Raw genomic sequence first — 23,041 nt, 5'->3', positions numbered from 1 at the left:
ATAATGGATGATCCAAATAATAGTGACCTTGTTTGGCTGGCTTCGTGGCAACAACATTGTTCCTGGACTTCACCATTACTACAATGTATTTGTGTCTGCACATGTCGCCAGCAGCAGCACGGGCGGTTGGCTTAAAGCCAGCCGAACAGCTTGTAGTGTCCATTGAATTTGAGTTAGTACGAGATAGATGATTATCTAGCGATCGATGGTGTGTTAGATCTCTATGTAACTTGTTTGGTGAATTTAGTACATGTTGAGTGTAGGGTGATTTAGTTAGGGCAACGATTAATATGCAAGAAGGTATTAGATGCAAGCAAGCAAGCAGTAATTTTGATCCATTAAATCTAGATCCAATAGTATGTCATATTTAGCACTTAAACCTTTCTACCACCACCTGATATAGTTTTATAAAAAAATTTCTAACAAACCACAATTATATTTACCGTTGAATATAAATCTAACGAACTAAAAAGTCTGTTTGCATGCTTGTACCTACTTGCATATTAGTGGTTGACTTTATTTAGACAAGTTTTTTAAAATTTAAATGGATTATATAGCGGTATAGAAAAGAAGCAATTTAATAAAAATGGCAAAACTGCATTGCCAATGGGAGTCAGAGGGCCGAAACCCTAACTCGTCCACTTTTCAAATCCACATTCCCCCCTTATGCCTCTCACCCGTCACCCCTCGCCGTCTCCGGCGAGACCCGGAAATGGATGTCGCTGCCACCCCCTCAAGGTCAAAATCTAAGCCCAGATCCTCGCTGGTGAATCCCGTCGCAGCCCCCGCCGAGTCCAGGATGGACCTCTGCACCCCATCGAAGCCCACGCCCAGGCGGAACTCCAAATCGACGGCCTCGCCGGCGCCAATGTCTCCGTCGACGCCCTACACCGTCCGGCGCTCGCGCCGCCTCCTCGAAACCCCCACCAAAGCCGCCCTGGAGGTGCAGGTGAAGGCTACGCTGACCCCTACCTCCAAGGGCAAGCGCGCCGCGCCGTCACCTAAAACCCCTGCTCAGCACGAGCCCAAGAGGCAGAAACGACACCCGAGGAAGAGGGCATACTACCGGAAGGTGGTGTATGACGGCGGGGAGTTCGAGGTCGGTGATGACGTGTACGTGAAGCGGCGGGAGGCGGCGGAGTCTGACGCGGAGGACCCCGAGGAGGAAGAGTGCCGCGTATGCTTCCGCACCGGTGGCGGGGTTATGGTGGAGTGCGACGCGTGCCTCGGCGGATTTCACCTGCGTTGCGTGCGACCGCCGCTTCGGAGGGTGCCTGAAGGTGACTGGGCATGTCCATACTGCGAGGCCGAGCGCGCCGGAAAGGTGGTCGAGCGGCCCAGGCCGCCTGAGGGCAAGCGCATCGTGAGGACTGCCAAGGAGAAACTCCTTTCCAGCGATCTGTGGGCTGCACGCATCGAGAGGTCAGTAAGGCATTGGCATTGCATTTTGGGTTTCGAAGTTCATGTGGTGACCGGTGAACTACGAATTTCTAAAAAATGGCTTATGGTTTTTTCTCAATATATCATGTTTTAATTGGTTATAGTTGACTACTTGCGAACTGGAAGGTGCTTACCTGTTGTTACTGGTTATTGATTTGCCTAACACTTAGATAACTAACTTGCGGTGTTATTGCAATAGTTTGTCCTATTCATGATTTAGCTGTTTCAACATCGAATGATGTGTAAAAAGTTTTGCTGTTAGTTGTGGAGTTTTTTAGTTGTAACGTTCAGGTTTGCTTGTGTCATGTACGGCCGCACTTACAGGCGCCGTTGTGACGCCAGGAGGGCTGCAGATCGCGCAGCCAAGGCAGGCGCCACAATCAGTGGCTAAGTTTAGAAAGATAAGGATTACTTTCCCTTTTGCATGTCTTAATCATAGGAGGGATTGGTTAAGATTAGTTTCCTTTTCATATGCCTTAATAATAGGAGAGATTGGTTAAGATTAGTTTTCTTTTCATATGCCTTAATCATAGGAAAGGTTGGTTGAACCAGAGGCTATATATATGTCGTGTAATAGACTGGGAAATAATCAAGAAAGATCAATTATCCAAAACTGCTCTTCTCCCTTGCCTCTCTCAAGCCACCGGTGAGGAACCCCTCACGGTGAAGGTCTGGAGCGCGACTACGAACTGCGTAGCCGCGGTCCAGCGACGTTGGGCGTCGAGGCGCTTGACAACCTGGTATCAGTGTCACGTCGATGCTCACCCACCCGCTCTTGCCCTCCACCATCCCCTTCCACGCCCACCGCCTCCACCGACCACTCCATCACCATGGCTGAGCCCACCATCAAGGACCTCATGGAGCTGATGCAGTCTTTCCAGACCGAGTTGGCTGCCGTGAAAGCCACCATGAAGGACAAGTCGTCCTCGTCGTCCACCGACGGCGGCGGCGAGCGCGAGGATCCCCCTCGTGTGGATCGGCCCCCTAGGTTCTAGAAGCTTGACTTTCCCCGGTTCGATGGCACCACCGACCCGATGCTCTTCATCAACAAATGTGAATCCTATTTTCGCCAACAGCGCACCATGGCAGAGGAACGCGTGTGGATGGCCTCTTATAATCTGGAGGACGTCGCGCAGCTGTGGTTCATCCAGCTGCAGGACGACGAGGGCACACCATCCTGGGGGCGGTTCAAGGACCTCCTCAATCTTCGCTTCGGGCCACCACTCCGCTTAGCGCCCCTGTTCGAGTTGGCGGAGTGTCGCCGCACTGGGACCGTGGAGGAATACTCCAACCGGTTCCAGGCCCTGCTGCCGCGCGCGGGTCGCCTCACGGAGGGCCAGCGCGTCCAACTCTACACAAGCGGTCTTCTTCCCCCGTTGAGCCACGTCGTTCGCATCCACAACCCGGAGACACTTGATGGGGCCATGAGTCTCGCCCGTCAGGCCGAGCAGCTGGAGTTGGCACGGGGACCGCCACCGGCCGCCAGGGGAGCCCCTCGCGCTCTTCCCCCAGCGCCGGCGCCCAAGCAGCCGCTGCTCGCCCTCCCTGCACCACCAGCGGGCGTGCCCCAGTCGCGACCAGAGGGTCCGCCCTTGAAGCGGCTGTCACTGGAGGAACAGGTGGAACGGCGCCGCCTCGGCCTCTGCTTCAACTGCAATGAGCCGTACACCCGCGGCCACAACCGTGTCTGCCGCCGCATCTTCTACCTCCATGGCGTCGAGCTCATGGCCGCTGCCGAGGAACTCGCAGGGGACGACCCGCAGGACGGCGCCCCGTCTTCTCCCTCAGGACAGTCACTGGCATGCCCATATGCAATTCCATGCAGGTGCGGGCCACCCTAGGCGCCACCACCCTCCTCGCGCTCCTGGACACCGGCTCCACGCATAACTTCATCGGGGAGGATGCCGCCCGCCGCACCGGCCTGTCGATCCAGCCGCGGCCGCACCTCACGGCCACTGTGGCCAACGGTGAACGCGTCACCTGCCCAGGAGTCATTCGCCGCGCCCAGGTCATCATCGAGGGCGAGCCATTCTTCATCGACCTCTTCGTCATGCCGCTCGCAGGGTACGACCTCGTCCTGGGGACTCAATGGATGGTCACCCTTGGTCGCATGGTGTGGGACTTCGTCGACCACTCCGTCTCCTTCCTGCACCAAGGCCGCCAGGTCTCCTGGTCGGACGTCGCCGACCGTCAGCCACCCCTGCTCGCCGCTACCACGACACCGAGCGCCCTCCTTGAGGAGCTCTTGCACTCCTTCGACGGGGTGTTTGTTGAGCCGGCGGGTCTGCCCCCGCAGCGAGCTCGGGACCACGCCATCGTCCTCAAGCCAGGCTCTACACCTGTGGCGGTCCGGCCGTACCGCTACCTGGTGGCGCACAAGGATGAGTTGGAGCGGCAATGCGCCGCCATGTTGGCCCAAGTCATCGTACGCCGCAGCGACTCGGCGTTCTCCTCACCGGTTCTGCTGGTCAAGAAGCAGGACAGGGCTTGACGATTTTGCGTGGACTACTGCGCCCTTAGGTAGTGTTTGGTTGAGGAGCCAAGTAGAACGGAGCCGTTCCATTCCTGATTCTAGGAACGGAGCCGCTCTGTTCTGTGTTTGGTAATCTGGAACGAAGCGGCTCTGTTTTTTGTTTGGTTGCAGAGTGAACGGAACGGAGCGTGACTGTGAGAGCGGGATGGGAACGGAGCGGCTCCGTCCGGTTGATTTTTTGGAGCGGAATGGTTCCGGATCTGAGGAGAATATTCCCTAATTGGAGCCATTCCGTTCTAGTTACTTTGTAACCAAACAACAACAAAACTGGGACAGAACGACTCCGTTCTACTTGGCTCTTCAACCAAACACTACCTTAATGCCCTCACCGTCAAAGATGCCTTCCCCATCCCCATCGTCGACGAGCTCCTTGACGAGCTGCATGGTGCGCAGTTCTTCACGAAGCTGGACCTTCGCTCCGGTTATCACCAAGTCCGGATGCGGTCGGCTGACGTGCACAAGACGACGTTCCGCACCCACGACGGCTTCTACGAGTTCCTGGTGATGCCATTCGGATTATGCAACGCACTGGCAACCTTCCAGGCGCTCATGAACGACGTGCTCCGGCCATTCCTCCGTCGGTTCGTTCTTGTCTTTTTTGATGACATTTTGATTTATAGCAAGACCTGGGCAGATCACTTGCGCCACATCCGCGCCGTCCTCGACGAACTTCTCCGCCATGTCCTCTTCGTCAAGCGATCCAAGTGCATTTTTGGGTCCCCATCGGTGGCGTACCTAGGCCACGTCATCTCCGCCCACGGTGTGGCCATGGACCCGGCCAAGGTGCAGGCCATTCACGACTGGCCGACACCTCGGTCGGCGCGCACGGTGCGTGGGTTTTTGGGCCTCGCTGGGTACTACCGCAAGTTCGTCCACGACTACGGCAAGATTGCAGCACCCCTCACCGCGCTGATGAAGAAGGAGGGCTTCTCCTGGAGCGACGAGGCCCAGACAGCCTTCCAGGACCTCAAGATGTCCGTGACCTCGGCTCCGGTTTTGGCGCTGCCTGATTTCACCAAGGCCTTCATTGTCGAGTGTGACGCATCCACACACGGCTTTGGGGCGGTCTTACTGCAAGAACATCATCCGATCGCCTACTTCAGCAGGCCAGTCGCCCCCCGTCACCACGCGCTGGCAGCTTATGAGCGGGAGCTCATCGGGCTGGTGCACGCCGTGCGACACTGGCGGCCGTACCTGTGGGGGCGCGCGTTCCTCCGCACCGACCACTACAGCCTCAAGTTCCTCCTCGACCAGCGCCTTTCGACAATCCCGCAGCACCATTGGGTGGGCAAGCTCCTCGGCTTCGACTTCTTGGTGGAGTACAAGCCGGGCGCCACGAACACCGTAGCCGACGCGCTGTCTCGGCGCGACACCGACGCGGAAGGCTCGGTCTTGGTGCTGTCCGCGCCCCGCTTCGACTTCGTCGACCGTCTCCGTCAGGCTCAACTTCAGGATCCGGCCCTGGTCGCCATCCGGGATGAACTCGCGGCCGGCACAAGGGGCGCACCATGGTCGCTGCTCGACGGCATGGTGGCATACGCAGACCGGCTGTACATCCCGCCGGACTCCCCACTGCTGCTAGAATTGGTGGCCGCTACGCACGACGACGGTCATGAAGGGGTGCAACGCACTCTCCATCGCCTCCGCCGCGATTTCTTCTTCCCCGCCATGCGTCGTGTGGTCCAAGACTTCGTCCGCGCCTGCGCTACGTGCCAGCGCAACAAGTCTGAGCACCTACACCCGGCAGGCCTGCTGCTGCCCCTGCCCGTTCCCCAGGCCGTGTGGTCCGACATCGGCTTGGATTTCATCGAGGCGCTGCCCCGCGTTGGGGGCAAATCAGTGATCCTCACTGTGGTCGACAGGTTCAACAAATATTGTCATTTTCTTCCTCTGGCTCACCCCTACAGTGCTGAGTCTGTGGCCCAGGCATTCTTCGGCGAGATCGTTCGCCTCCATGGGATCCCTCAGTTCATGGTGTCGGACCGGGACTCCGTGTTCACCTCGGCGTTCTGGAAGGAGTTAATGCGCCTCACAGGCACCAAGCTGCACATGACGTCCGCCTTCCACCCGCAGTCCGATGGACAGACGGAGGCGGCCAACAAAGTCATCGTCATGTACCTCCGGTGCTTCACTGGGGACCGGCCCCGTCAGTGGCTACGTTGGCTACCGTGGGTGGAGTACATCTACAACACGGCGTACCAATCATCACTCAGGGACACTCCTTTCAAGGTGGTTTACGGCAGGGATCCTCCCTCCATCCGCTCTTATGAGCCTGGCGATACCCGGGTGGCGGCGGTGGCCAAGACAATGGCTGAACGCGAGGAGCTCCTAGCGGATGTTCACTACTGCCTGGAACAAGCCCAGGCCGTCCAGAAGAAGTTCTACGACCGCCTGCACCGACCGGTCTCCTATACCGTGGGCGACTGGGTGCTGCTGCGCCTGCGTCATCGGGCAGCCTCCTCCCTTCCCCACGCGCCCAAGGGCAAGCTGAAGCCGCGCTTCGTCGGGCCGTATCAAGTCACAGAGCTCATCAATCCGGTGGCAGTTCGCCTAGCGCTACCTCCGCGTGCCAAGTTGCACGATGTCTTCCACGTCGGCCTTCTCAAGAAGTTCGTCGGCGCCCCACCAGCTACACCACCTCCTCTTCCACCCACTCACAATGGGGCGGTGATCCCAGAACCGGAGCAGGCTGTTCGGTACAGGTTGGCCAGGGGTATTCAGTAGGTGCTCATCCGCTGGAAAGGGCAGGCCACTACTGATGCTACATGGGAAGATGTCGCCGACTTCCACGACAAATTTCCCCATTTTCAGCTCGGGGACGAGCTGATCGTCGAGGGGGGGGAGAGATGTCATGTACGACCGCACTTACAGGCGCCGTCGTGACGCCAGGAGGGCTGCAGATCGCGCATCCAAGGCAGGCGCCACAATCAGTGGCTAAGTTTAGAAAGATAAGGATTAGTTTCCCTTTTGCATGCCTTAATCATAGGAGGGATTGGTTAAGATTAGTTTCCTTTTCATATGCCCTAATAATAGGAGAGATTGGTTAAGATTAGTTTCCTTTTCATATGCCTTAATCATAGGAAAGGTTGGTTGAACCAGAGGCTATATTTATGCCGTGTAATAGACTGGGAAATAATCAAGAAAGGTCAATTATCCAAAACTGCTCTTCTCCCTTGCCTCTCTCAAGCCACCGGTGAGGAACCCCTCACGGTGAAGGTCTGGAGCGCGACTACGAACTGCGTAGCCGTGGTCCAGCGACGTTGGGCGTCGAGGCGCTTGACAGCTTGCAAGGCATCGTTGTTCTATACTGTGGTGTGCCTCTTCATCCTCTTCCTTTTGTTTTTTAAATGTTACAAAAGCAATATGTTCCTCAATATGTCCCCAGATAGATCTTATATGTGTCAATGATAGTTAGCCCTTTTTGCACAGTTTGAGAGTTTAGCACTTAATGCACAGTTTGTGAATTTACTGAGCGGCGCCGTTATCCTTAACAGTTTATGGAGGGAGCCTGATGGCACCTTCTGGGCAAAGGTCAGGTGGTACATTATCCCCGAAGAGACTGCAGCAGGAAGGCAGCTGCATAACTTGAGAAGAGAGCTGTATCGTACCAATGATCTTGCAGACATTGAGGTGATAACTGTCTTCTATGTGTATAGTTGGCTCTTTCACAGTTTTATTTGCTTGTTCATTTGTTGTCTCAAGTTCTTTGTGCTTATGGCCTGTGCAGATGGAAACAATCCTTAGACATTGTTCTATAATGTGCCCCAAAGACTTTAGGGATGCTAACGATGGAGGAGATGATGTATTTTACTGTGAATATGAGTATGATATTCATTGGCATAATTTTAAGCGTTTGGCAGATATTGGTGATGAACCCGAGGTAGATGAGCATAAACTCTTGAGATGCAAATCAGTCTTGTTTGAAGCTTGGACACCACTGTGATTTTCCCATTGACCAAGTTTGTTCCTATTCATTTCTTGTAGACAAAGGAAGATCCCAGTGACGAGCCTTACAATGCCAGTGATGATTATAACAGTGACACTGATGAAGATTCAGAGTATGACGAGGTGGAAGAACCTACATCATCTTTCTCTGCCAGAGGGAATCAATCACATGAATTGGCAGCGGTAACAAATAACCCTTCTCGCTTCATCTGTTGTTTTGTATTGCTTTACTGAAATGACATATTTATAAATAGAATTCAAGGAAGGGTAGAATATATGGCCTACAAAAAATTGGAATACGAAAAATTCCTGAGCATGTTCGGTGCCACCAAAAGACTGAGCTGGAGAAGGCTAAAGCAACCCTGTTATTGGCAACTCTCCCTAAGTCATTACCTTGCAGGGATAAGTATGTCTATTCATATTCCTGAATGTTTGTTGCGCGTCTTACAAAAACTGCTACTCAGCTAAAGTATAATTTCAGAGAAATGGAGGAGATATCGATATTTGTAAAGGATGCAATCTGCAATGACCAGTGCCTAGGACGGTGCCTTTATATACATGGTGTACCTGGTACTGGCAAGGTATCAGACTATCTTTTTTGGCTGCTTTTATGGTTTTATCTCTTCTGCTGTGGCTAAACATTAAAATAAATTTTCTGTATCTATTTTTATCAAACTACAGACTATGAGTGTACTTGCTGTTATGAGGAGGCTGAGATCTGAATTTGATTCTGGAACACTGAGGCCATATTGTTTTATTGAAATTAATGGTCTTAAATTAGCATCCCCAGAGAATATCTACAAGGTACTTTTGATCTTTTGCTTTGTGGAATAATGATAAAATAAATTTGTCCTACTCAACTGTAGCTGACACATAACCCTAATGAAAGAATTGTAATTGGTGTATTACTTTTAAAATCTGCAGGTTGTATATGAGCAGTTGAGTGGGCATAGGGTTGGGTGGAAAAAGGCTCTTCACTATTTAACAGAACATTTTTCAGGTGGCACTAAAATTGGAAAGCAAGCAAACCAGCCAATTATTTTGCTGATCGATGAGCTCGATCTTCTTTTGACAAGAAACCAGTCGGTAATAATTCAATCCAAAATTAATAAATTATTGATTTTGCTCATAGGTTGCATACCAGGAAAAGTAATAAAAAATTAGCTGTTTGGTGTTGTAATCTGGTTTCCTATCATTTGACACTGGTATTTTTTATCAGGTGCTGTATAACATCCTTGATTGGCCCACCAAACCATATTCAAATCTAGTTGTCATAGGTAACTAACTATTCTTTTTATTTTTAACCTTAGTCTTACCTTTTTCTTACCCCTTGTTTTTTTGGCTATGATCATAGGTATAGCAAACACAATGGATCTTCCAGAAAAATTATTGCCTCGTATATCAAGTCGGATGGGCATTCAACGACTGTGTTTTGGTCCATACAATTATCGGCAACTACAGGAAATTATAACAAGCCGTTTAAAGGGGATTGATGCCTTTGAAGAACAAGCTATTGAATTTGCTTCTAGAAAGGTTTGCCTTGTACCATGTTTATATGTTTGTTGTTATGTCTTTTCATCTGTAGCTGTTACTCTCTGCATTATTCTAGATTCCAACAAATCTGAGGTTTTCCTGCAACACATGAAGTGATAAGTTCATGTTATGGTTGATTATAAGTGAAGTCATGATATTTGTGTCAGGCATCAAATCAAAATAAAATATTAGTATCCTTCCGGTAAAAACACATGATGTTTTTTTTTAACTTTTTATAGTCTTTGTGGTGCAATTTTGAGCATATTTTTCTTCTTAGATAAGCTATATTCCCTCTTTCAAATTATAAGACGTTTTTGGCTTTTAGATACATTACTTTGAGCGAAAACGACTAGATTGGTTAAGCGTATATCCTCCATAGGAGGCCCATAATGTATATTTATGTGGGCAGAAACTGCCAGCAGATTGGAGTCCAACTCAGTTACAATAGTGGCAACCGATCAGGATTCTAGTCCTGTTCGGTTATAGCTCTCTATATAGTTAGAATACATCTCTATCTCTATAGAACATGGCATGCAGTCTTGGATAATCAATCCTTCTATATTCAAACAACTTTTGCTATGTCCCTATATCTAAGTGCATAGCAAAAGTAATATATTTAGAAAAGCCAAAACGTCTTATTTGGAAAAGAGGGAGTAACGTCTAATAAGTGCATCAGATTTTAAAAGTGTTATTCAAGACAAATATTTGCATAGGGTTTTAATATTTCCAAATTGAATGGTCAAAGTTCTAAAATATTCCCCGGTCTTGTAACACTTTTTCTTTCTTAACGGAATGACACATAGCTCTCCCACATTCTTAAAAAAAAGTTCTAACATTTTGACCGGATTTTAGTGTCATTTGTAACCAGAGGGACTACACTACTACAGTAAATGAGTTCACATTGCAGAGGCCATTTTCTTTTTTTGAAGCCTGAGGCAAACAAAGAATTTGAAAATGCTCTCACTAATTAACTTGTATGAAAATGCTCCCACTTACTTCAAACGCCTATGTTTGCAGGTAGCTGCTATGTCAGGTGATGCTAGGCGAGCTTTAGAGATTTGTAGACGAGCAGCAGAGTTTGCAGACTACCGTGTTAAACAGTCTCGACAGTCTGCACAGAATACTGTTTCTGCAAATAAAGGTACTATACACATTTGTGTTGGAGTCAACTATTCAAGAAAAACTGTGTGCACTGGACTATTCTCTTTATGGTCACATAGTCACATAAACCTAGACCACCAATACAAATCCAGCATTCGTGCTATATGGTTTTACGACTTCAACCCTCCATTGTTTGATTTAAATTCCAACTTGTATATAATTCATTGAACACAGATCTGATTTTTGTAGGTGATGGTGTTGTTTCCATGGGTGACATAGAAGCTGCTATTCAGGAAGTCTTCCAGGCACCGCATATTCAAGTGAGTGAAAAATGTGCATTTTATGTGCTCTTGTACTCATAACCAGATCAATTATTAAAGTCACTTGACCACCCATCATTATTTGAATCTCTGCAACATTTTGTCTCTTTACAGGTGATGAAGAATTGTCCAAAGTTTGGAAAAGTTATCTTGGTTGCCATAGTTCATGAGCTGTACAAAAGTGGACTAGGTGAAATAATGTTTGATAAGGTGACCTTTATGTTTTCAGCTCCTATATTTCCAATCCAAACAGTAATATTGTTGAAAAAAATCCTTGCCACGCCCAGGAGTCAGAGTGACAAATGACTTGTTCTTTAGGTTTCCATGCCTAATTGCCTATGTGCTATGATTTTGACTAAAATCCAATACTTGGAATGAAATATCTTTGGTACATAAATTTGTAGCTTTAGTTATGTCTGGCACAACCCGTTGTGTGGCTGTCTCACCTAGGAGTGGGCGTTCGGGTTAATCGAAAATTTCGGGTTTTGAGAATCGATATCTGAAATTACAACGGGTTTTACAATATCCGAAACTTCGAGTACCTGAAATTTCGGGTTCGGGTTCGGGTATTCCCGAACTACTCGAACTGTTGTCTCAACTTCATAAAGCACATGCACCCTATTAATTTAGTATAAAAATACAGTTTGAATAATGATATACATGAACATAAAAAACACAAGCAATCTACAATCACAAGTTATGCAAAGTTATACATAATTATAGATGCACAAATTAATAATTAAGAATGACATGAGTACATGACATATGAATGTTCGGGTATTTCGGGTACCCGATTATGATACCCGAATTATCCGAAATAAATTCGGGTTTTGCAAGTTGCTACCCGAAATTCTTGAACCAAATTCGGGTTTCGGGTATTTCGGGTTTCGAGTTACAGGTTTTTTGCCCACCCCTAGTCTCACCCCAAGCTGGTAGTAGGGTATGCAGACCAAAAACTACCCTACAAATTGTTCATTTGGCGTTTTATCTGTTTTGCTGACATTTTGTTTTCAGTGTTACCTTTGGAAATGATGAAGGATAGTTGGTCCATCGAGGCTGTAAAGATTATATAGAGAGGCCAGTAGGCCTTAGTAATAGGCAATGTTTTCAAGTCGATAAGTCGAGTCGACAAGGTACCGATTTGGTGACTAGTCGATAAGTCAGTCGACTAGTCGTCGACTTGCCAATATAGTGGCTGTTTTGCCTATATAATGGCTTCATAGCATTTATATATAAAGAAAGGTCATGTTTTACCTCATTTGAAGCCTGAATTTGAACGAAACTGAAATAAACAGCAACGCTTACCTCATTTGAAGCCTCAAACTGAACCAAATCAGCCACATAAGTGATAAGTCATAAACCCATAAGTCATAACAGCCATATATAGACATATAGTTCAAATTGGAAATCAAATAGCATCTTCCATCTCCCTAGAGCTTGCTGTGAGGGCGGCGCAGGTTGCTGTGAGGGCGTGCAGAGGGGCGGCACATGTTGTTGTGAGGGTGGGAGAGGGGGAGCAGGACTCACCAGAGCTTGTTGTGAGGGCGTGCAGAAGAAGGACGACGTGTAGAGGAGGGGCGACATGCAGAGGAGGAGTTAGAGGCGGCCAGAGGTGTTGGAGGTAGGGTTTATGTTGTATAATGGGTTGCTTGGGCCGAACTGGGACACAAGACGGTCGACTTGCTAGACCAAGTCGACGACTAGTCGACTGAGAATTTCCAGTCGTTTCCAAGTCGACCGACTTGTCAGAAAAGTCGAGCCGACCTCACCAGTCGAGATCCTAGGGCCAACCCGACGATTTGAAAACAGGGGTAATAGGATGGGCCTTAACACCCCCCTCAAGTTCAAGGCGGAAGTGGAGGATCTGAAGCATTGAGTTTGATCAAGTAAAAGTGGTGTTGAGATCTGGTTTGCGCTTTGGTGAAGGAATCAGCCAACTGAGCTTCTGAAGGCACATATTGAAGATCAATAGTCTTTTGATGACAATGAGACTGAGTAAAAGATGCATCAACACCAATATGTTTAGTCAGTTCATGCTTCACAGGATCATGAGCAATTTGTGTAGCACCCATGTTATCACATAAAAGAGGTGTATGAGTGTCACAAGATACACTAAGATCAACCAATAGCCATTGCAACCAAATAATATCAGCAGTAGCGGTGGCAAGAGCTCGAAGTTCTGCTTCAGTACTAGAGCGAGAAATGGTTGCTTGCTTCTTAGATTTCCATGTAATAGGAGATAATCCAAGAAGAATACAATAACTTGTAATAGAACGTCGTTCAATTGGATCACTTGCCTAGGTGGCATCAGAGTAAGCATGGAGCTGTAGAGGACTTGAGAGATGTGCTGTGTAGGCAATGTATTGAGTGAATATGGAACCAACCGATTACATAATATTTAGGGAGGAGGAGCTCCTATGGCTTATAGAAATAGTGCCAGGAGTGATCTCCTCAATCAATCAAGGATCAGACCTTCCTAATGTGTCTGATGCTGATTGATCCCTACATCAATCAAGGCATCTCCTACCATAACAGCCCTGAATCCTATCTATGCAATCACACGCCATTACAGGAAGGGAATGATGCATTACAGGAAAGGAATGATGCACTGCTAACACCCTCCCCTTCACCCCCCCGCAGTCGGAGCGTCGAAGCCTTGGACGTTCAGACTGGACCGAAATTCCATGAAGACCGAAGTAGGTAGCCCTTTGGTGAAGATATCAGCATACTGTGAGGATGTCGGAACATGAAGAACACGAATTTCACCGAGGGCCACGCGCTTGCGAACAAAGTGAAGATCAATCTCAATATGTTTGGTGCGCTGATGTTGGACGTGGTTGGAGGGCATGTAGACAGTACTGATGTTATCACAATAAACCTAGGCTGTGCGGCGCAGTGGGACATGGAGTTCCTGTAGTAAATGACGCAGCCAGGTGACTTCAGCAACGACATTTGCAACAACTCGGTATTCAGCCTTAGCACTATAGCGGGAGACAATGTTCTGGCGCTTGGAGGACCAGGAGATGAGACTATCACCCAAAAATACAACAAAGCTTGAGGTAGACTTGTGGGTGTCAGGACAACCAACCCAATTGGCATCTGAGTAGACCAGCAGTTCAGTCTGTGCGGAAGGCCGAAGTAACAAGCCGAGATGAAGGGTGCCGCACACGTAACGAAGAATGCACTTTAGAGCTGCAAGGTGAGGCTCACGTGCGTCGTGCATATGAAGGCATATCTGCTGGACTGCGTAAGAGATGTCAGGCCGTGTGAAAGTGAGATACTAGAGAGGCCCTACAAGACTGCGGAAATATGTAGGATCAGTCACTGGATTACCAATAGTGCTAGACAGCTTGGGATTGACATTAACAGGGGTGGAACAGGGCTTGCATTCAGCCATGCCAGCGCGGTCAAGGATGTCAATCATGTACTGACGTTGAGATAAAAACAAATCAGCTGTCGTGTGTTGGACCTGCATCCCCAAGAAGTGGTGAAGTTTACCAAGGTCCTTCATACAGAATTCCTGCTGAAGTGACGTGATGATGCGACGGAGAAGAACATCAGTAGAAGCTGTCAGAACAATGTCATCAACATATAGCAGTAGGTACACCATATCATCTCCGCGGCGATAAACAAATAAAGAGGCGTCAGACTTGGCTTCAACAAACCCAAGAGAGAGCAGAAAGGAGGCAAACCGACTGTACCAGGCTCGAGGTGCTTGCTTAAGACCATATAAGGACCGGTTCAGACGGCACACAATCCGGATGAGCAGCATCAGTAAAACCAGACGGCACACAAAATCCAGATGAGCAACATCAGTAAAACCAGACGGCTTTGAGCAGTAAACTGCCTCAGACAAAATCCCATGTAAGAAAGCGTTCTTGACGTCGAGTTGATGTATGGGCCAGTTACGAGAAAGAGCTAAGGATAGGACTGTGCGCATAGTGGCTGGCTTCACAACAGGAATGAAAGTTTCATCAAAATCAATACTAGGGCGCTGTGAGAAACCGCGGAGAACCCATCTTGCCTTGTACCTTTCAAGTGAGCCGTCGACGTGAAATTTGTGTTTGAAGATCCACTTGCCAGAAACAACAGTGGCAGATTGGGGACGAGGAACTAGGTCCCATGTGTGATTATCCAGTAAGGCAGAAAACTCTTCCTCCATAGCCTGACGCCAATTTGGATCAGCAAGCGCAGTACGATAACTCCGTGGTACAGGAGACAGAGCTGCTGCATGAAACAAGGCGGGCTGGCGAAAGCCCGACTTGGCGCGGGTGGTCATACGATGATGATTGACCACAAGGGAGACCGGAATCGCCCCACGGGGAAGGTGAGCTGGAGGTGGAGACCCAGACGCAGCTACAGAAGTAGCCAGTGCAGTCCGCTGGGAGTAGACGGTATTATCGAACCGTCATGGAGGCGGACCAGCAGTGGCATGGTCAGCGGTGGCGTATGTTTTGGCTGGGTCGTGTGCGCAGGTCATGAAGATGACGCAGAACAGCCCTGCTGGGCTGAAGAGGACCCAGGAACAGCGACGGCGTTGGGCGCCTGCCCTGGAGAACTCGCTGGTGCCTGGACTGTATGACACACCCGGGTGCTGTTGCAGGCGCTGTAGAGCACCCAAGCGATGTGGGAGGTGTGCTAGGCGTAGGTGGTAGAGGGGCAGGTGTGTTCGCACGTGGCAGTGCGGTGGTCTCCGAAAATCTTGCAGGTATAGAAAAACGTGTTATTCCAATTGGAGCAGGCACGATAGGGTTAGTGTCAGGAGTGCAAGGAGTGATCTTCTCAATCAATCAAGGATCAGACCTTCCTAATGTGTCTGATGCTGATTGATCCCTACATCAATCAAGGCATCTCCTATCATAACAACCCTGGATCCTATCTATGCAATCACACGCCATTACAGGAAGGGAATGATGCATTACAGGAAAGGAATGATGCACTGCTAACAGGACTGTCAGCAGCATAAAGTAAACATCTGGATCTCGTTCCTCGTAAATATCGCAACACACGAAGCAAATGACCATAATGAACTGAGGTAGGAGCAAATACAAACTTACTCAAAATTTGAACAACATGAGCAATATCAAGTCTGGTGATCGTAAGGTAAACAAGACTACCCACAATACGGCGATAGCAAGATGAATCCTCTATAGGTGTCTGATCAGTCGAACGAAGTTGCAAGTGAATATCCATTGGTTTCACAGCAGTGCGAGTATCAGTAATACCAGGGCGATCAAGAACATCTTGGATGTACTTGGATTGTGATAAATAAAATCCTTTTGTGGTCTGTAGGACCTCAATACCCAAGAAACAACTAAGAGGACACCCAAATCATACATCGAAAATTCTTTGCTAAAGTGCTTCTTGACTTGAGAAATATGGTCAGAATCATCACCTGTAATCAGCATTGTCATCCACATATAATAATAATATAGTACGACCTTTTGGAGACGTATGAATAAATAATGCTGGATCATGGCCACTAGAAGAGAAACTGACATCCTACATGACAAAAATGAATCTCTCAAACCAAGCACGAGGTCCCTCTTTCAGACCATATAAGGCACATCGATAACGACAAACATGCCCTGAGGGTGCATCAACGCCAGGAGGTGGATGCATATAAACTTCATGTAGATTACCATGAAGAAAAGCATTTTTAACATCCATCTGAGAGATAGTCCTAGAGGATGAGGCTGCAACAACAATCAATGTACTGACAATAGTCATATGGGCAAGTGGTGCAGAAGTTTCATCATAATCAAGTCCTTGAGTCTGTTGGAAACCACGAGCCACGATATGAGCTTTATAGCTCAATGGAACCATTTGACTTTGTCTTAACTCGAAAGACCCATTTACATGTGATGGGGACAACATTAGAGGGTAAAGGAACAATATCCCACGTACCCGTGCCGTGCGTTCAAGAGCAGGCAATTCCTGAAGCATAGTAAGCTGCCACTCAGGGATACTAGAAGCCTCATGATAAGAGATGGTTCAACAATTACTATTGCAGCCCGTGGAAAGCCATAGCGATCTGGAGGTTCAATGGTGCCACGATCACGAAGACAATATCCTTGATTAAAAACAGAAGGTGACTCAATATTGTTACTACAAGTATCCACAACGGGTTCTGTATCAGGACTAGCCGTGGCAATAGAGCGGGAATGACGGATATAGGTTGGATGACATGTGGTTTATAGGAGTAAGATGAAGATGATGTGGAAGTGAGCGGTGGTGTAATTGGAATAAGAACATTCGGTGTGGTTATAGAAGATTGTGACATAGACGAAAAATCAGGGATTGGTGGAAGACATAGGAAGGATGTGGACTCTGTGAGAAAATGTGGAGCTGGTGGTCGAGTTGTGGAAGAAGGGTATATTTTCATTAAAACTTACATCTCGTGAAATATGAATGCGATGAGAAGATGGATCATAACATTGATAGCCTTTATGTTCAGAATTGTAGCCAATAAAAACACACTCAACGTATTGAGCAGTCAATTTAGTCTGTTCGCCGAGTGCTAACAAGACATAACATGTGCATCCAAAAACTCGAAGATGATCATATCGTGGAGAAGTCCCAAAAAGAACTTCACCAGGTGCTTTGCCAGAGTTTTGACGACAATTGTCTATTAATGAGATAGACTTTTGTAGAAACAGTTTCACCCCAAAATTGCGAAGGAACAAAAAGATGATATCAATAGATTGCGTGCAGTCTCTATGACATGTCGATGTTTGCGTTCATTGACACAATTTTGTGCATGAGCACCAGGGCAAGAAAGTTGAGCAAGTGTACCCTCTGAGGTCAAGAAATGTCAAAAATTATAAGATAAAAATTCACCACCAGAGTCAGAGCAAATTTTTTTAATAGAAGTAGAAAACTGCATGTGAATCATGGAAGCAAAAGATTTAAAGATGGAAAAAACTCATCGACGTTTCATAAAGTAAATTCAAGTATAGCGAGAATAATCGTCGATAAAAATAACATAATATTTATGACCGCCTTTTGAAATGAAAGGTGTAGGTCCCCAAACATCTGAGTGAATCAAACCAAAAGGTCTAGTAGAATGAGAATTACTAGGGAAATATGGAAGTTGTATTTGTTTTCCAAGATGACAACCCTTACACCCTAAACTAGACTCAACAGGCGTATGACCTAACAACCTGATTTTATTAGAGTAGACAAACGAGGTCCACACAGATGACCGAGATGATGGTGGCATGGTGCCATTGGGCAAATGACGCAGCAGATGCCAATGCAGCAGAAAGCACATGACTCGAAGAGGTAGTGGGTGAAGGAAGGCACAAGGTATCCAAGATGTAAAGGCGAGGAGCAGATCTATGGCACAAGGTATCCAAGATGTAAAGGCGAGGAGCAGATCTATGGCGACGACCAGTTCCAATCGCATCCCTGTGCGACGATCCTGTACAAAACAAGATGAACCATCAAATACAACAAAGCAATTGTGATTTGTAATTTGTCCCACTGAAAGCAGATCCATGGATAACGTAGGTGGAAAGAAAATATTGGGGACAATAAAATGAGGATTCGAAAGAGAACCATGGTGAGTGATTTGGCATAAAGTACCATCAGCAGTCTGAATGGAAGCACTCTCAGTGACTTGTGTACAAGGTTATTAAAACGTTGAAACGTTCATGGATGAAATTTTGGTTTTAAACATTTAAACAAAGTTTAAACGTAGTTTTAAGCAACATAGGAAAAATACTAGTATATCATAATTTCGGATAATAACTTGAGTTAAATATCAAAAAGAGGTTAGTGGCTTACCAAAACTTCACCCATAAGCTGGATTGGACCCCAAAAGTAACTAACAGACTGGGCCCAAAAGTAGTTAATGGTCTAAAACACATGAAAACATTGCGTTTTATAGTTTAGAACGCCAAAACGAGTCTTCAACCTCTAATTAGAGTTTTGATGTTTAAACGTAGTTTTAATAACACTGCACGTGTAGTAGATGCCAATTGTAACTGATCACATGAAAGGAAGCTCCAGAGTCAAGAACCCAAGACGAGGATGACACACCAGTGGATGAAGTAGCAGCAACAACAACTGAACCTCTAGGAAGATGTTCAGTACCACGACCACGAGCAGCACGACGAGCTCGAAAATCAGCTAGCTTCTCCGGAAACTTAGCAAAGCAGTTTTTAGAACAGTGAGTAGTCTGTTTGCAATGCTCGCAAGGCTGAAAAGAGGGATGCCTAGGTTTCTGAACAGCAGCCAACACACTGTGAGGACCCTCACCAACAGGATAAGACATGGACTCAAGATGAGTCTCTTTAGCAAGTAATTCAGACAACACCTTTGCCATGGTGAGTGTCAGAAGTATGAAGCAATCGAGCATGAAGTGTATCAAATTCAGGCCGAACTCACATAACAAATCTGTAGATGAAGAACTTCTCAATGAACTGATGAGCGGGACATGGAACATCTGTACAAGCAGGCACCATAGAGACCAATGTACTCATCAGACGATCAAATGCTGATTAATACTCATCAATAGACATATCATGTTGCTCAATGATGACTTTGTTGCATAAGGGTGTGTAACAACACACCACTATCTTGAACAAAGCGTTCCTTCAAATGTGACCAAATAGCTTTAACAGTTGTGAATTTGGACAAACTCGTTATCATAGATGGTTTGGTACTGTTGACCATTGCAACCATAACTTTACCATAATTAATTTGCCATGTTTTGATCGCTGCAGCATTACTCCGATCATCAGCAAGAATTGGTGGATCTTCAGTCAGGTGAAAGAGTAAACCATGACCTCTCAATGCAGTTTGAACACAAAAGACCCACTCAGGATAGTTCTGCCCATCAAGCACAATATTGACAACTACAATATTGACTGACATAGTGATGAGAAAAGCAACTAAATAAACAAGTGCCAAAATCACCGAAGGCAGAACAGATCCAACCAATAACTATATGTTTAGGTACTTCACTATGCAATGTCCTGGCAAAAATAGGTTCCAGCAGTAGCCGCCCAACGGCCATTAGGCCTTAGTAATAGGATGGGCCTAATGGGCCTTAACATTTAGATGGTGAAACTTTCCTGATATTGTATTTTTGGGCTTCTTGAATCCTGATTATTCAGGCTTTCTAGTCCATATTTTTTGGCAATCCCTTATTTCCATTAACTAGTTTCCTTTTTCTTTTCTGTATTTCCCTGCTGCCATCCTAAAGTTGTTTGGAACTATTGCAAGTGCATTATTTTTGCACTGTATTGTTCATTTCTAGCGTGTTTGGTTTGAGGAATGAGGTAATCCATCATCTTCTCATTCCTCACTTTCTTATTTGATTTGTGGAATGGAATGAGTTGATCCATCACCATTTCATTCCTCATAGGCTAATAATTAGTAATAATATGAGGAGTGAATTCGTTCCACTAATTTGTGAATTGGACTCATATGATACATCACCTTATCTAAAATGGATTGATTATTTAAACCAAACATCCCCTTCAATAATTAGTCGCTCACTCTTAATTACACTTACATACACTGAGTGGCACTCCCCCTAGCTTCGCATCTGATTGAATTTCCATGTGAACTGAGGCATGCGATGAAGGGTTTCATGCTGATTTTGGAAGTTTCATAATGGCAAGTTGTTAACAGTACTGGTCTTGCTTCTATCCTGCCTATTTGGGGCCATGCACATAGTACTAGTATGGGTGCTTCTGAAGAAATCTAACTAGATAATATCTTTTTTCTGTAGTTAGCAACAACAGTTTTCTCCTGGTGCCGTGCCCACAGAGAACTATTGCCTGGATACGACACTCTCTTGAAAATTTGGTATGCTAATTCAATCTTATGTGTAGTGTGCATAGATGAAACTGTGCCTTAAGTTCCTCATGTATACAGTTACTCCATGAGTTCATATACACATACCATCATGGCATCATGTGTAATGTGGCTAGTGATGGTTGCCTTTGCTTCTCGGTGCCATAGCAAATGTAGTTACATTTGCATGTTCTTATTCCAACTCCCGACGCTTGCATTTGCTCACCTGCCATTTTTTATACTACCTCTTCCAAAGAACTTGATGTTCTAGTTTTGCCCATAGTTAAACTATCTAAAGTTTGACTAAATATACTAAAAAATACCGATATCTATATTGCCAAATACCAAATAGGTATTATTAAATTCTTCATGGAACTATGTTTCATAGTATGCCACTATTTCATGTCATAATTGTTGAGTCTTTTTTTTTTGTAAAATTTGTCAAACTTAAAATAGTTTGACTTGGACGTTTTTTTTGGACAGTTTAGTTGTTTTCTAGTACATTGAAAGGAATGGCTATGCCGGTTAGTGCAAGCTTGGATATAGACTGAACTGAAAACTTCAGCCTGGCTTCCATTTTTTAATTGCTATTGCACCCCTTTCATTTTTCATGGTTATAATTTGAACATGTGAAGACTGGAAATTGTAATTTTGATCAATTGGAAATAGACTAAAGCTAACATTTCAGCCTTACGTACATTTCAATCACTATTACATCCTTTGCATCTCTCGTGTGTTGAAATTTTGATCATGCAATGATTGCGTGGAATTTGTAAACTTGGACCATGCATTATTCGAGGTGGTCCAATTGGCATAGCTCTTCTGCAGTTGTCGCTTTTAGATAGCTGGGGATTACCTGTGAAAATTCTCTTATCTTTGACACTTCATTTTTCTCTAGTGAGATAGAACCACTGATGTTTTGTACTGATGTTCCACTCCTCATTTCTTCTAACTTTTATTTACTGTTCCTTCGATTTGGCTCGGTGACCTATCAGTAAATTTTGTATGTCCCATTCGCAGCTGCAAGCTTGGTGAAAGCAAGATCATCCTCTGTGAAGAGGGTACCAAGCACAAGTTGCAGAAGGTGCAGCTCAACTATCCAAGGTCAGCTCTTGGGAACAGCGCCAAAGAACTTTTTAATCCAAAGCCAAATATCAGTTAACCTACTTTCTCTTGCCCGTGATCTAATACTTCGTTTTCTTGATTGACAGTGATGATGTGACATTTGCCCTCAAGGAATCTCCAGATCTTCCTTGGCTATCTAAGTACTTGTGAGGCTCTTATTGCATTAACCATTGATTCCTGGCACTCTGTTGCCTTTCTGTTCTCTTTGGAGGCTAGACAATTCTACTTCACCCGCAGTAAGTTCTCTTTGCATTGCTGATGTCCTGATTGCGGGCTTTTCACCCATGATCTTTCTGGATTCTTGGACCTGCTAAGGAGCGTATCGCATATCTTATGCAGAACCTTTCAAACACACATATCCCATGGTCGATCTCCTGGTCACTCTAGCCTCGTATCTGCAAAGGAACCGGCGAAGGATGACGGCATGTCGCTGCACCCAACGGAACGCGTCACACTAGGAACGTAAAACGTTAGAAACATGTACGTCTGGAATTTCGTCCCCTTCATGACTGGATACGTATGTATCCACTTCAACCCATGTAGTTTGGAGTGGTTTGGTATGTATTTTAAACTAAACTCTATATTAAACCACTCTAATCCATATCGATTGAGGTGAATATGCATGCGTCCATATGTTGTAACTGAACTGCCGCGTAGTGAGATTTAGTAACTATATATGAATGGTTTGTTACAATAACATTGCGAGTTTTGAATAAGAAACATTGAGATATCAATTTGTACTCTGCTGGCTCCAATGCGATGGCCATTTAAGGCATTGTTTGGTTATTCTCATTCTATATAAGATTGAATGAGATTAAAAAAAAATAAGAAAGAATTTTAACTTACTAGGGATTTAAACCCACCTAATTTTATCTAATTCATTTATATTGAGATTAAAACGAACCAAACATAAATCTCATTTTTTTTGTAAATCTCCCCCGGCCCCCGCAAAGCTGAAAACTGCACCCTAGGAGGGGGTTTTTAGGCTAATCACAATGGCCATTTTCATAACACTCTTTTCAATACTGTAATATTATCAAGAGTGTTATTAAACTAAAAATGAAACAATTTCTCTCAATATAAAATTTCACTTCACTGTTTCACAGACTAACATATCAATTAAATGCAATTAAATGTTGTAACTAAAACAACCAATAGAAATCAATAAAATACTCCCTCCCTTGCAGAATATAATGTGTAAACACTTCTTGTTCTTATTCCACAATATAAGGTGTGC

The 23,041-nt window shown here is 45.9% G+C and overlaps 1 protein-coding gene and 1 non-coding gene across 2 annotated transcripts; both read left to right on the top strand.

Moving 5' to 3' along the window:
- Positions 1-633: 633 nt before the first annotated feature.
- Positions 634-22,542, top strand: LOC541937 (origin recognition complex 1). The gene is made up of 17 exons (NM_001111600.2): positions 634-1,422; positions 7,468-7,603; positions 7,701-7,853; positions 7,958-8,101; positions 8,173-8,324; positions 8,400-8,499; positions 8,600-8,722; positions 8,843-9,004; positions 9,138-9,195; positions 9,273-9,451; positions 10,469-10,592; positions 10,802-10,872; positions 10,987-11,082; positions 20,615-20,691; positions 21,700-21,783; positions 21,891-22,040; positions 22,144-22,542. The coding sequence occupies exons 1-16, from the start codon at positions 713-715 to the stop codon at positions 21,952-21,954; spliced, it is 2,433 nt and encodes an 810-aa protein (NP_001105070.2). The 5' UTR covers positions 634-712; the 3' UTR covers positions 21,955-22,040; positions 22,144-22,542.
- LOC111590210 (small nucleolar RNA snoR28) lies at positions 7,761-7,838 on the top strand. Its single transcript, XR_004852920.1, has one exon. It is a non-coding gene; the product is annotated as a small nucleolar RNA snoR28 (small nucleolar RNA).
- Positions 22,543-23,041: the final 499 nt, after the last annotated feature.

Source organism: Zea mays, chromosome 9 (genome assembly GCF_902167145.1).
Source record: "Zea mays cultivar B73 chromosome 9, Zm-B73-REFERENCE-NAM-5.0, whole genome shotgun sequence".
Classification (NCBI taxonomy): Eukaryota; Viridiplantae; Streptophyta; class Magnoliopsida; order Poales; family Poaceae; genus Zea; species Zea mays.
Note: the sequence above shows the minus strand (reverse complement) of the source record. Positions and strands in the feature narration are given on the sequence as shown.

Excerpts from the sequence above, each read along its gene's own strand:
- LOC541937 (NM_001111600.2), top strand. The coding sequence starts at position 713 with ATGGATGTCGCTGCCACCCCCTCAAGGTCAAAATCTAAGCCCAGATCC. Across the intron at positions 8,102-8,172 it reads AATCACATGAATTGGCAGCG|AATTCAAGGAAGGGTAGAAT; the intron begins GTAACAAATAAC and ends ATTTATAAATAG. Across the intron at positions 8,723-8,842 it reads CCCCAGAGAATATCTACAAG|GTTGTATATGAGCAGTTGAG; the intron begins GTACTTTTGATC and ends TAAAATCTGCAG.